Below are 14,640 nucleotides of genomic sequence, written 5' to 3'. Positions count from 1 at the left end.
CTTCATTACAGACGCTATTTTGTCCCCTACATGTAGTGGAGCTGCCCATCGGAGCTTCTCGAACCTATAGGGGCTCAAGCGGGAATATTCCAAGGCGTCCCACAACAAATACCGCATCTTATCAATCGAAATTGTCGTAGAAAAAATGTGTTACATTACTCATTGAAAGCCCCTCGTAGATAATATCTTGTGAAACTGAGCTCGCTGTTTTCATACTTGATGTACGGAGAGCCGTATGGAACGACATACTAGATGACGAACTGTCCCTCGGGTTCTGTAAGTCACTTGATATAGTTCCACACTGTTACTTATTCGACAAAATAACAACGTACCGACAATCAGGTTATTAAGCTTATCCATTACGGATATTTTAGAACCCGTGACTATTAATTGAATGTAAATAAGTTACATAAAACAGCAACCAATCACTTTTTTGAGTAGTTATGTTTATTGCATGAACCGGTTTTTGAAACTTTTCAGGTTCATCTTCAGATCGTTACTGGAGGTCACGTCCTTATTTTTAGCATAATGCTGGGTGCTGGCTCTGTGACAAGAAGATGGAACATGCTTTAATGTATCGCCATGACTATTGTTTATCTGACGATATGATGTAAATTTAGTTTTTTACTTACTCCGACAGAATCGGTGGATTTTTTCCCTTAATGTCCATCTTTCTACATCCATTCTGATGGTTAGTTGGTTTATCACTTCGCACACTTTAACACAAAATATATATTAATTTACACTCTGACAGCGAAACTTTGCCAGCATCCAGCGTGTGCTGTACAACAGTTGTTTGCAACAAAGATCTTGACAAAAAGATATGGCATAGGCCTACTTTCCACGGAGATGTAATTTGTTCTTTTTTACATGTATTAAAGTCGATATAAGGGCAAATATTTTAATCAGACTGGCGATAACGTGAGAGCGCAAAATAAAATAAATAAATAAATCAATTACTACAAGAACAAACTTCAAGTGATATGATATCTTATTTCTGTATGTATATTAACGTATAATACAGTCAGTTTATAACATAAATTTTAATCAAGATTGGCATCAATATGAATGCACAGGAGTCAATAATACAGAATTATCGTATTTACAATGAGATACAGCCGTTTATATGGCCACGACCTTTACATTTAAACCTGCCAGGCTAGCCGAGAGCGTTAATGCGCTGCTTCCTGGACTCGGGTAGGCGCGCCGGCCCCGGATCGTATCTGCCCGTCGGATTAAGTACGAGGGCCGGTGTGCTGGCCAGCCTAGAAGTGTTCTGTTTTTACGATAATATAATCTGGAATATTAGTAAAGGTAGATTCTTTTCTTTAGCTAAGGTAATATGTATAAAAGTTATAGTGTTTGTAATGGACTAAAGCTGTAGATATGACCATGCACTTTATATCTAAAACCAAGAACAAAAGTTCAAGTGAACTGTCGAATCATTTTTGTTCTTACATTAACATGATCTGGAATACTGGTGAAGGCAGATCCTGTTTGTTCCAGCTATAAGTGAAATGTATAAAAGTACTGATTTATTTTAACAGTGGAGGGTTTTACCATTTAGAAACGTAGTATAGGTTTTATTCTGTGGTGGGATATTTACATTGACACCAGTGTAGTTAGGATGTAAGGAGGATAGGGGGGAGTGGTTATGAGGGAGGTGAGTGGTGAGATGGAGTAGGGTTGGTTGAATGGTTACTTGTTTTGAATTTGTAAATCTTCAGAGTTCTGAAGGAAAAATTTGTTTCTCAGTTCAGTTTGGTCATTGAGTAAGTAGTCAGATGCTGTATTTGTATAGATAAATATTTCAATTTCTACAAGGAGGTCAAGTATCGTGCCTTTGTTGGCAAAAAAAAATGGTTCAAATGGCTCTGAGCACTATGGGACTTACCTTCTGAGGTCATCAGTCCCCTAGAACGTAGAACTACTTAAACCTAACTAACCTAAGGACATCACACACATCCATGCCCGAGGCAGGATTCGAACCTGCGACCGTTGCGGTCGCGCGTTTCCAGACTGTAGCGCCTAGAACCTCTCGGCCACTCCGGCCGACCTTTGTTGGCAAAGTGGAGTATTTTAGATTTTGTTCTTTGCTGTTTGCAGAATGATTGTGTTGGGGAAGATGAGAGGCAAAGCTGGATTTATTCAGGTTGTTAAGACGAAGTGCATCTATGTGTTCTTTAAATCTTGTTGTGAAGCTTCTACCGGTTTGTCCAATGTAGAAGCTGGGACATGAGTAGCAAGTGAGTTTATATACACCTGACTTTTGATACTGCTGTATAGTAGTTTTGGTGCTGTGTACGATTTTATTTTGTATTTGTTGTTTGTGAAGAAGCTTATTTTTATGTTGTATGTCTTGAAGAGGTTGGCAATTTCGTGAGAAACCTTCCCTAGAACAGGCAGGCTTATAAATGTGTCAACATAGCGTTTGTTGATGATGATACTCTCATTCTGTTCAATGGAACATAACCGAAAACAGCCGCCCATACTGTCCCAAGCCAGCACTAAGCATTATGCTAGAAATGATGTAACTTCCAGAAACCATCTGAAGATGAACCTGAAAAGGTTCGAAAACCTGTTCATTGAATAAAACATAATTATTCAAAAAATGACTGATTGCAGTTTTATATAACTTAGTTACAAGACAACAAGTGTCTGGAGCTGTTGTCAGATCGGTTACTGCTGCTACAATGGCACCTTATCAAGATTTAAGTGAGATTGAACATGGTGTTACAGTCAGCGCACGAGCGGTGGGAGGCAGCATCTCCGAGGTAGCGATGAAGCTGGTATTTTCCCCTACGACCATTTCACGAGTGTACCGTCAATATTAGTAATCCGCCAAAACATCAAATCTCCGATATCGCTGCGGCCGAAAAAAGATCCTGCAACGGGACGAACAACGACTGAAGAGAATCGTTCAACGTGACAGTGCAACCCTTTCGCAAGTTGCTGCAGATTTCAGTGCTGGATCACCAACAAGTGTCAGCGTGGGAACCAGTCAACGAAGCATAATCGATATGGGCTTTCGGAGCCGAAGCCCTACTCGTGTACCCTTGATGACTGCACGACACGAAGCTTTACGCCTCGCCTGGACACGTCAAGGCCGACATTGGACTGTTGATAACTGGAAAGATGTTGCCTGGTCGGACAAGTCTCGTTTCAAATTGCATCGAGTGGATGGACGAGTATGGACGTGGAGACAACTTCATAAATCCATGGCTCTGCATATCAATAGGGGACTCTTCAAGCTGGTGGGGGCTCTGTAATGTTGTGGGGCGCGTGCAGTTGGAGAGATATGGGACCCTTGATGCATATAGATACGACCCTGACAGGCGTAACGTACTTAAGAATCCTGTCTGATCACCTGCATCAATTCATGTCCATTGTGCATTGCAACGGACTTGGGCAATTCCAGCAGGACAATGCGACACCCCATACGAGCAGAATTGCTACAGAGTGGCTCCAGGAACACTCTTCTGAGGTTGGAAACTTCCGCTGGCCACCAAACTCCCCAGACATGAACATTATTGAACGTATCTGGGATGTCTTGCAACGTGCTGTTAAGAAGAGATCTCCACCCCCTCGTACTCTTACTGATTTGAGGACAGTACTGCAGGATTCATGACGTCAGTTCCCTCCAGCACTACTTCAGACATTAGCTGAGTCCATGCCATGTCGTGCTGCGTCACTCCCGCGTGCTGAAATCAAATTTTCAAATGTGTGTGAAATCTTATGGGACTTAACTGCGAAGGTCATCAGTCCCTAAGCTTACACACTACTGAACCTAAATTATCCTAAGGACAAACATACACACCCATGCCCGAGGGACGACTCGAACCTCCGCCGGGACCAGCCGCACAGTCCATGACTGCAGCGCCCCAGACCGCTCGGCTAATCCCGCGCGGCTTTGCGTGCTCGCGGGGACCGTACACGATACTGCGCAGGTGTACCAGATTCTTTGGTTCTTCAACACATTTCTGCAGTTCATCAGACATATTAAGTACCTCAAGACTACTTTGCCGGCAATGTGAAGAAAATGTATTCAGCATCAAGAAATAAGATAACTAGTTTCATACTAGAAATGACAAACTGTTCCTAATCTGTCAGCTCAGTTCTTCAGTTGCTCAAGAACTTCAAGAAAATTTACCTGAACCAGCTTGTTAGGAAAAAATGAGGTTTGAGTAGACAGTTTAAATTTTTAATAGTATACGTCGAGGTGGCGAACATTAAAAGCTCCAATTCTCTGCGACAAGTCGAACAGCCACCATAGTGCAATAGTGATGTTCATGTTTAATGTTATTACCAGGTCTGGTAGGGCGTATAAGTGGCATGAACAGCGTCAGATACTGAGTGATTACCGACAGCCGGCCGAGGTGGCAGAGCGGTTCTAGGCGCTACAGTCTGGAACCGCGCGACCGCTACGGTCGCCGGTTCGAATCTTGCCTCGGGCGTGGATGTGTGTGATGTCCTTAGGTTAGTTAGGTTTAAGTAGTTTTAAGTTCTAGGGAACTGATGACCTCAGATGTTAAGTCCCATAGTGCTCAGAGCCATTTGAACTATTACCGACAGAGTTTGAAAGGACCTCATTGTGGGTCTCCATTTGACCGGCTGGTCGAATCGTGCAGTGTCCAAATTTTTGTGCATTCGTATGAGACGGAGGTCCAACATCGGGCTCGATTAGACCGCACGGGAACGCGTAGACAGGCATACCTGTCGTCAGCGTTGCAGTCGACCACGTCTAGGTATCACTAGGGTGAATCGTCTAATTGTGCATCGCGCGCATAGTAACCCCTTCTCATTTGCGCCTGCCATACGAGAATAAGTAGTGGAGTCTCTGTCACATTCTTTGGTCGGAGACTACCAGCGGTCTGACTAGAAACTTCTGATAGTGTCGTGACCAGGTAACCAGGACTGCTGATGAATGGTGTTGCGTTGTGATCAGAGATGAAGCATCATTCTGTACTACCACGAATGACCATCGTTAGAGAATATGGCGGCGACCTAGAGAGAGGTTCCATTCTTCCAATGTTTTGGAGAAACACAGTGCTAATACTCCTGGCGTTGTGGTTTGGTGAGCCATTGGATACTACTTCATGTCACGGTTGGTATTGATTGAGGGAACTCCGGCGGCACAATGGTAAGTCGCATGGGAGATATTGACGACCATTATTAGAAGCTGTGGAGCAGCTTGCCGCAGGAGCATATACAACGGCTTTATGACATAGTTCCCAACCGAAACAGTGTATACGTCCCGCCAGGGAGGGGGGGGGGGGGGGGCTACCACATCAAATTGACAAATGAGATCATACTGCCAAGGTCTTTGTAAACTTGACCCGATTTCTTAATCACTGAAATAACGTCACATTCCTTCTGAACCAGTGAACTTTCGTTTCGTTTCCTCCTCGCTTTCTCGGTAATTTAATCTTTTGCCAAGCAATAAGATCGAATTGGGGGAAGGGAGGGATGGCAAGGGCATTTTACCTCCAAAATGACATTGCTTGCAGAAGCTCTGTGGTGTTCAAATCAACCTTCATGCTAATGGAAAGTTTACTTTAGTCCACTGTGATCCTTTACACATCCAGCGTCATGGTTAAGTCTCTGATTCAGCTCTTGAGCGCACTTAAAGATGTGACGATCGAAATTCGTCATAAGCTCAACTCTGCGTAAAGATTGCGAGTCGTGCGTGGTTCGTATTGGTAAATGCCAGTCCATTAGAGACATTGCTACTCCGTTACTTGTTGACGAATTTTGAGCCGTCTCGGCAGGGGCATGCGAATAGCGGGAGTAGGGAATTAGCGTGGAGCGCGTCTATATTGGTTCGTACGCTGGTTAGTGTTGACTGGCTCTTAGTTTTGCAGCAGCAGCCGGTGCTTCGACAGACTGCAAACCTTGTACATGAGATGGGCGTGATAATTAAGGTGAACTAGTAGAAGCCAGTCATAAATGAGCTATCACGCTTTTGAGCAGCACGTTTATTACAGAAATCATTTTGAATTTTTTCTTTGTGTAAGTGAATTTTAAAGGTTGTAAAGGTCTATTTTTTAAAATTCATTTGTGTGATATTTTTCTTAAATTATACGAAACTTCACTTGTTATTACATCTGGGAATGAAGATAGTTTATTTAATTTTACATTTAATAGCTTGGCCTTCCCACGCTCTGCTCCATGCATTGCTAACATTCCAGTGTTAGCAAGAGAATACACTTCTGGTCATTAAAATTGCTACACCAAGAAGAAATGCAGAAGATAAACGGGTATTCGTTGGATAAATATATTATACTAGAACTGACATGTGATTACATTTTCACGCAATTTGGGTTCATAGATCCTGAGAAATCAGTACCCAGAACAACCACCTCTGGCAGTAATAACGGACTTGATACGCCTGAGTATTGAGTCAAACAGAGCTTGGATGGCATGTACAGGTACAGCTGCCCATGCAGCTTCAACACGATACCACAGTTCATCTAGTGACTGGCGTATTGTGACGAGCCAGTTGCTCGGCCACCATTGACCAGAAGTTTTCAATTGGTGAGAGATCTGGAGAATGTGCTGGCCAGGGCAGCAGTCGAACATTTTCTGTATCCAGAAAGGCCAGTACAGGACCTGCTACATGCGGTCGTGTATTATCGTGCTGAAATGTAGGGTTTCGCAGGGATCGAATGAAGGGTAGAGCCACGGGTTGTAACACATCTGAAATGTAACGTCCACTGTTCAACGTGCCGTCAATGCGAACAAGAGGAGACCGAGACGTGTGACCAATGGCACCCCATACCATCACGCCGGGTGATACACCAATTTGGCGATGACGAATACACGCTTCCAATGTGCGTTCACCGCGATGTCGCCAAACACGGATGCGACCATCATGATGTTGTAAACAGAACCTGGATTCATCCGAAAGAATGACGTTTTGCCATTCGTGCACCCAGGTTCGTCGTTGAGTACACCAACGCAGGCGCTCCTGTCTGTGATGCAGCGTCATGGGTTACTGCAGCCATGGTCTCCGAGTTGATAGTCCATGCTGCTGCAAACGTCGTCGAACTGTTCGTGCAGATGGTTGTTGTCTTGCGAACGTCCCCATCTGCTGACTCAAGGATCGAGACGTGGCTGCACGATCCGTTACAGCCATGCGGATAAGATGCCTGTCATCTCGACTGCTAGTGATACGAGACCGTTGGGATCCAGCACGGCGTTCTGTGTTACTCCCCTGAACCCACCGATTCCATATTCTGCTAAGAGTCATTGGATCTCGACCAACGCGAGCAGCAATGTCGCGATACGTTAAACCGCAATCGCGATAGGGTACAATTCGACCTTTATCGAAGTCGGAAACGTGATGATAGGTATTTCGCCGCCTTACAAGAGGTATCACAACGTTTCACCAGGCAACGCCGGTCAACTGCTGTTTGTGTATGAGAAATCGGTTGGAAATTTTCCTCGTGTCAGCACGTTGTAGGTGTCGCAACCGGCGCCAATCTTGTGTGAAGACTCTGAAAAGCTAATCATTAGCATATCACAGCATCTTCTCCCCGTCGGTTAAATTTCGCGTCTTTTGCACGTCATCTTCTTGGCGTAGCAATTTTAATGACCAGTAGTGTAGTTGCGTCACAGGCAGAGAGTGTTATAGCTGGAGATATAAACGAAATTTGCTAACTTGAGGAACTTAAATTGATAGACTCATTGTTTGGAACCGTTCCTTGTATTCTGATACCGGTTGTTGTACTTGCAAATGTGGGCACCTCCAAGTGACTGGCAAGAATCTTTACAATGCGAGCTGTGTGTGAGAGGTCAAGCTACTGGGAGGAGTTTGACGCTGTTAACACTGAGACTGCACCGGCCGGATTGGCCTGCGGGACTGGGCGCTACAGTCTGGAACCGAGCGACCGCTACGGTCGCAGGTTCGAATCCTGCCTCGGGCATGAATGTGTGTGATGTCCTTAGGTTAGTTAGGTTTAATTAGTTCTAAGTTCTAGGCGATTGATGACCTCAGAAGTTAAGATGCATAGTACTCAGAGCCATTAATAACTGTCAAAACAACCGGTTTCTGAAATAATGCAATGTTAAAGACGATATAAATCTCCAAAAGCCAGGTGTGTATCGCATTCCATGAAAATGTGACGCCGTCCGCTGTGGCCGAGCGTTTCTAAGCGCTTCAGTCCGGAGCCGTGCTGCTGCTACGGTTGCGGGTTCGAATCCTGCCTCGGGCATGGATGTGTGTGATGTCCTTAGGCCAGTTACGTTTAAGTAGTTCTAAGTCTAGGGGACTCCCATAAGGATGGACATACAATTGATAATTTTTGTCTTTTGAGGTCGCCAATTTCAGCACCTGCAAAACAGCAAAAAGGTGATTGTGACTCGGGTGTAAAAGGTGAACATATGCTCTCGCATAATCTTTTGTAATTCTTTCTGGTCTACAATTCAGTACTAAATGAAATGATTTTATCCTAATAGTTTGGGCAGCTATTGCAAGAGAGCGCAATGGCAGCCCACTTTCTTCCGACTTGATTTAGAATTATCGCCACTGCATATCGCTTATGTTACGTAAATTAGCTGAATATATCCTAGAACACAGTGAATGCGTAAATGCGTGAATTAAAAATAGAAACACGTAAATCACATAAACGAACAAAATATCAGAGAAAAGAAAGAAGTAGGCACAATAATTTCAGGCCGAAACTCAAAACCGCACGTCGATATTGCATTGCAATTGTCATAATATTTATGAAAATCCATCTATTGTGAGAATATGCAGAATTCGATGAGGCAATTCCATGTTTCGTCCTCGAAAGTATTTATGTGAACGTGGGGATAGAGCGTCAATGGTACCGTGTCTACTGGTAAAATATAAAGTTTAAAAAGCATGAAACAGAACTTAAAAGTTAAAAAAAAATGCACAAAGAAACCTCTAAAATGTAAAAAAAAAATAGTATGTATTGTCCCTTTAAGTTGAATATAAGTAGTAATAGTTTTATCCAAGCGTTATCGTGTCGGGGACAGTTAATAAAATAAAAACAAAACATTAGAAAATGAAAAAGTATCTAATTTAAATACTAGTAAACTATCTAGTTGGCGTAGCTAAATATTAAAATTATATCAAATTGTTGAGTCGAAGTCTTAATCAATTTACTACGAAAAATAAGCAATATAGACACCACCGTCAACGACGCTCTCCCGCACGCAACCGGCCGTTCGGGTCGCCGCACTTGGTCACGAAACGCGCAAATCACGCTGGAGGTTTAATGAGACGTGCGTCAGTACACTATCACCATACCACTGCAGAACATTAGAATCGTAACGTGGATTCGTTAATGAAACTAAGTTCGTATGTAATAATGAAAATATATGCTATAAGATAAGCAGGTAACTCTATTCCTTAACAATGTTAGGCTAAATAAAGATGGATTGTATTTCATATTTTATATAATAAGAAGTTATAACTGAAATAGGTATTCTGAGGTGTGGATGCGGAACGAGCAGGACTGGAAGGGATGACGCCAAACAGAAGCTTATACCCAGTAATAATGAAAGTATGCTGTTCTAGAAAGGATAGCTGCTGTTACCCTCTTATTTTTATTAATTCTCTCAGAGGTCTCCCGACGCGACGATGCTTGAATTAAGATATTACTACGTATATTATACTAAAAGGGGAAATTCAGGTTATTTTTTAATTATTAGAAGTTTTTGTGCCGTTATTCTTTTTTTTTTTTAATTTTGGCAACAGCCTTTCCGCAGTGGGAACATCGTCATATCACCGAAGTTAAGCACTGTTGGGCTTGGCCAGCACTTGGATGGGTGACCGTTCTAACAACCCTACCACAACAAAGGTCAAAATTTAATAATGATTGTGGTGTTGCTCACGCTGCTAAATACTGCATTTTCGGGCAACAACGAAGTTATTATGTGGCAGATGTCATTAGAGCACAGATAATAAAGCCATTTCATGTAATAATGAATAAACTTGGCACTCATCTTTTCGTGTTTCCCACGCTGGTCTCGTTGTAAAATCATGGCTCAATCGTCGAAAATCTAGGTGGTATTGATTAAAAAAAAATGGTTCAAATGGCTCTGAGCACTATGGGACTTAACATCTCAGGTCATCGGTCCCCTAGAACTTAGAACTACTTAAACCTAACTAACCTAAGGACATCACACACATCTATGCCCGAGGCAGGATTCGAACCTGCGACCGTTGCGGTCGCGCGGTTCCAGACTGTAGCGCCTAGAACCGCTCGGCCACCAGCGGCCGGCTGGTAATGATTCCAAGCTCGGATGCAAAGAGGCCTAGGTTTTATTCTGCGATATTCAAAAGTTTTGTAGATGCGCTTCACAAACCATTCTTGAAGATTACACTTTTGCAGGACAATGGTGATGTAAAAAAGTAACCAGCACTCCGAATTTAAGTTACACTTCTTTTTTATTACTTTCGCTGCAATATCACGTAACACACAAAACATCACTTCACAATACAAAAGATACTTGAAAACATCTTCCTCACTGTTAAAGTTCACATTTTATATACTGACTACGTTATGCGTCTTTCCAACATGACGTCCTAGACTTGACTTTCTCAAGGTCCGACTCTCTAACAACTAATAATCGCTTACGCGCCCAAAAATCAGAGTTACAAGTACGTCAAAGATCATAGTGACAAAAGAAAGAATACACGTAAGAATAATATCATTGCAATATAAACATATCGATGTATCAAAGTACCTCTACATTAATGAAATGAAATCTGAATGTTGTCTCAGAAATATATAAACTACTTTACAGAAACACAGTAGAATATTACTGGTAGTGAGAGGTTCAGATGAGGTGCCGCAATGGTTACGTAATTCAAGTACCATTACACCGTCCAGGCCTACCGAGTGCTGCTGGCAAGCGCGGTGCTCTCAGCCCTTGTTACACCAATTGAGGAGCTATTAGAGAAGAAGCGGCACCTGTAACGAAAACTGACAACGGCCGGAAGAGTGGTGTGCTGACCACATGCCCCTCCATATCCGCATCCGCTGACGCGTAAGGGCTGAGAATGACACAGCGGCCGGTCAGCAGCACCGTTGATCCTTCAAGGCATGTTCCGACAGTGTTTTTTCTTTCGCATGCCGGCCACAATAGTAACAATTCTGCTAAGATTGACAGTAGATTCCTCCCTCTATGTCTCATGATTACGAGCTGTGCGTTGCAGCGTGCCGGTATGTAATTGACTGCTTTCTGAAAATGAGGACATAAAACTTTTTAAGATTAGCGCAGCAGCCGACACCTGTTAGACACCGAGCAGTGCTGTGTACTGACCGGGATCACGATGCCGATGCCGACGCCCCAGATGACGACAGTGGCGAGCAGCTCGGCGAAGGTGGTGGCGAAGCGCTGCCACAGCGACGCCACGAGGAAGGGCAGCGTCGTGCAGAGCAGCAGGCGCCGCGGGCCCACCAGCTGCACCAGCCAGCCGGTGAAGAAGTTGGGCGCGATGCCCACCAGCGGCGGCACCGACGTCATCCACGACGCCTCGTCCGCCGTCAGCACGATGTGCGACGTGTTCTGCTGCAGGCGCGGCATCATGGGGGCGTTCCACAGCACCGCCATTCCCACCGACATATACGCCAGGGAGCCTGTACAAACATGGTCTCTAGAAGAGCGTAGCGTTCCAAAGGATTGGAAAAGGGCACAGGCCATCCCCGTTCCCAAGAAGGGACGTCGAACAGATGTGCAGAACTATAGACCTATATCTCTAACGTCGATCAGTTGTAGAATTTTGGAACACGTATTATGTTCCAGTATAATGACTTTTCTGAAAACTAGAAATCTACTCCTTAGGAATCAGCATGGGTTTCGAAAAAGACGATCGTATGAAACCCAGCTCGCGCTATTCGTCCATGAGACTCAGAGGGCCATAGACACAGGTTCACAGGTAGACGCCGTGTTTCTTGACTTCCGCAAAGCGTGCTATACAGTTCCCCACAGTCGTTTAATGAACAAAGTAAGAGCATATGGACTATCAGACCAATTGTGTGATTGGATTGAGGAGTTCCTAGATAACACAACGCAGCATGTTATTCTCAATGGAGAGAAGTCTTCCGAAGTAAGAGTGATTTCAGGTGCGTCGCAGGGGAGTGTCGTAGGACGGTTGCTATTCACAATATCCATAAATGACCTTGTGGATGACATCGGAAGTTCGCTGAGGCTTTTTGCGGATGATGCTGCGGTACATCGAGAGGTTGTAAGAATGGGAAATTGTACTGAAATGCTGGAGGATCTGCAGCGAGTCGACGCATGGTGCAGGGAATGGCAATTGAATCTCAATGTAGTGTAATGTGCTGCGAATACATAGAAAGAAAGATCCCATATCATTTAGCTACAATATAGCAGGTCACCAACTGGAAGCAGCTAATTCCATAAATTATCTGGGAGTACGCATTAGGAGTGATTTAAAATGGAATGATCAAATAAAGTTGATCGTCGGTAAAGCAGATGCCAGACTGAGATTCATTGGAAGAATCCTAAGGAAATCCAATCCGAAAACAAAGGAAGTACGTTACAGTACGCTTGTTCGCCCACTGCTTGAATACTGCTCACCGGTGTGGGATCCGTACTAGATAGGGTTGATAGAAGAGATAGAGAAGGCCAACGGAGAGCAGCGCGCTTCGGTTACAGGATCATTTAGTAATCGCGAAAGCGTTTCGGAGATGATAGATAAACTCCAGTGGAAGACTCTGCAGGAGAAACGCTCAGTAACTCGGTACGGGCTTTGGTTAAACTTTCGAGAACATACCTTCACCGAGGAGTCAAGCAGTGTATTGCTCCCTCCTACGTATATCTCGCGAAGAGACCATGAAGATAAAATCAGAGAGATTAGAGCCCACACAGAGGCATACCGACAATCCTTCTCTCCACGAACAATACGAGACTGGAATAGAAGGGAGAACCGATAGAGGTACTCAAGGTCCCCTCCGTCACACACCGTCAGGTGGTTTGCGGAGTATGGATGTAGATGTAGATAGATGTAGATGTAGATGACACTTTTTGTTCTCTCAACATCACATCCGAAACTTATGAAACTGATTCTCCAACGTTTACACGTCATAGCTATATGCTGATTAAAATTTCACCCTATCTAAGCATCCTTTCGCCATTTCTTGGTGATACAACTATTTTTGCTTGCTTGAAAACAAACAAACAGCATTTATGTTCTAATAATATTTATTTGTTTCGAACCAGTTTTCGGCTTGTTAGGTCATCGTCATCGAACAACTGACTAGCGTCCACAAGGGATACTAGAGCGTAGGAAACCAAAGATTGGAAACAAAGATATTATCAACCAGTGATCTCTATACTATCTGGATGTAGGCACAGTCCGACGTAACAGTCGCGACACTTCGTGCTCTTCTTGTTGCCCACAGTGACAGCAGCGCCAAGAGGACAGTAAGAAAATAATTCTGAAAACGACGTCGGATGAATGCGAATCTGACATTTATATTGATTTTGCAACATAGCTTTTACAATAGGGAGTTTATGCGGTGCCACAAAAATCGACAATAACTACCAAATGACACCACCTTTCTCATTCTTCAGATTCGTAAATACCCGAAGTACGAATCGGTACATTACAGGAGAGTTTATTTACGGTTCTGCTGTAACGTACAGATGTTTACCAAATAATGTCGTTTTCCTTTAACAACAAAATATTGCTCGTAAGCACCGGGGACCTGATCTTTTACAAAAAGACGTTGTGTGTCTACTCAACAAAGTGGAGTTTCGTTCGACACTTCCAGTCAAGTCAGTGAATTGGGAATATGCAGAAACTATATGGAATGTAATACTTATTGTAGTGTGCGAAATAAGCCACCACGTCTGCACATTAAGAGAAAACGACTCAGCCGTGATAATAAATAGTCAAAAGCAATAAAACTGTTTCCCAACACAGAAGAAACCAGTTCCACAACCGTTGCTAAATTTGAAGCACAAACGGTAAGAATCATCAACAAATTCGCTTTTGAAACAAATTTAATTACATTTACACATTTATTCGTGTATTAGAAAGCTGAGGGAACTGTTCGAATGGGCGAATCATTAGACTCCATAAAAATGTTTAAGTGTCAATCAGACATATAGGTTTCGCATAAATGAATATATGTTTATATTCTCTTGCCTTCAGCGGAGTAAGCCGGAAAAAGACCCATCATCGAAAATATTTCTTCAGAAATAAGTTGTAGTTTATAGCACTGAGTTAGTCATTCGGCTGGTTTTACATGTATTTCATAATAATTTATGTCTGTTGATAATTTATTACCACATGGAAAGCATAATTCTAACAACTATTTCACTAATTAAGTAGTAACGTAATTAAAAACGAACATTATCCTTAAGACGAGTGCGACTGTCTACTTTACACCTCTTAGAGCGCTATTGTCGGCTCAGCTGTCAAACTGTAACAGCTTCCGCGCCAAAGAGTGTCGTGACTTTATTTATTAGACTATGATGAAGATGTCTGATTTCAGATCATGGAAATTGACGCGCCTATAGATGCTTGTTATCTACATAGTCCGCCATGTTGCAATTGGACAAAAAATTTCCTCCGGTCTGTACGTGATAGAAATTCTTTACTTATTTGTGGCTTTGAACTTTTATACCAATACG

General features: G+C 43.2%; 1 protein-coding gene across 1 annotated transcript in view; it reads right to left on the bottom strand.

Annotated features, from left to right (window-relative positions):
• Window positions 1-11,589, bottom strand: part of LOC124795840 (facilitated trehalose transporter Tret1-like) — a 55,793-nt gene extending 44,204 nt beyond the window's left edge. Inside the window, exon 1 of the mRNA XM_047259922.1 lies at window positions 11,299-11,589. Within this exon, the coding sequence (XP_047115878.1) occupies window positions 11,299-11,589 (291 nt within the window). The remainder of the gene's footprint in view (window positions 1-11,298) is intronic.
• Window positions 11,590-14,640: the final 3,051 nt, after the last annotated feature.

This window comes from Schistocerca piceifrons, chromosome 4, assembly GCF_021461385.2.
Source record: "Schistocerca piceifrons isolate TAMUIC-IGC-003096 chromosome 4, iqSchPice1.1, whole genome shotgun sequence".
NCBI classification, from domain to species: domain Eukaryota; kingdom Metazoa; phylum Arthropoda; class Insecta; order Orthoptera; family Acrididae; genus Schistocerca; species Schistocerca piceifrons.
The sequence above is the reverse complement of the archived record's forward strand: the minus strand, read 5'-3'. Positions and strand labels throughout refer to the sequence as shown.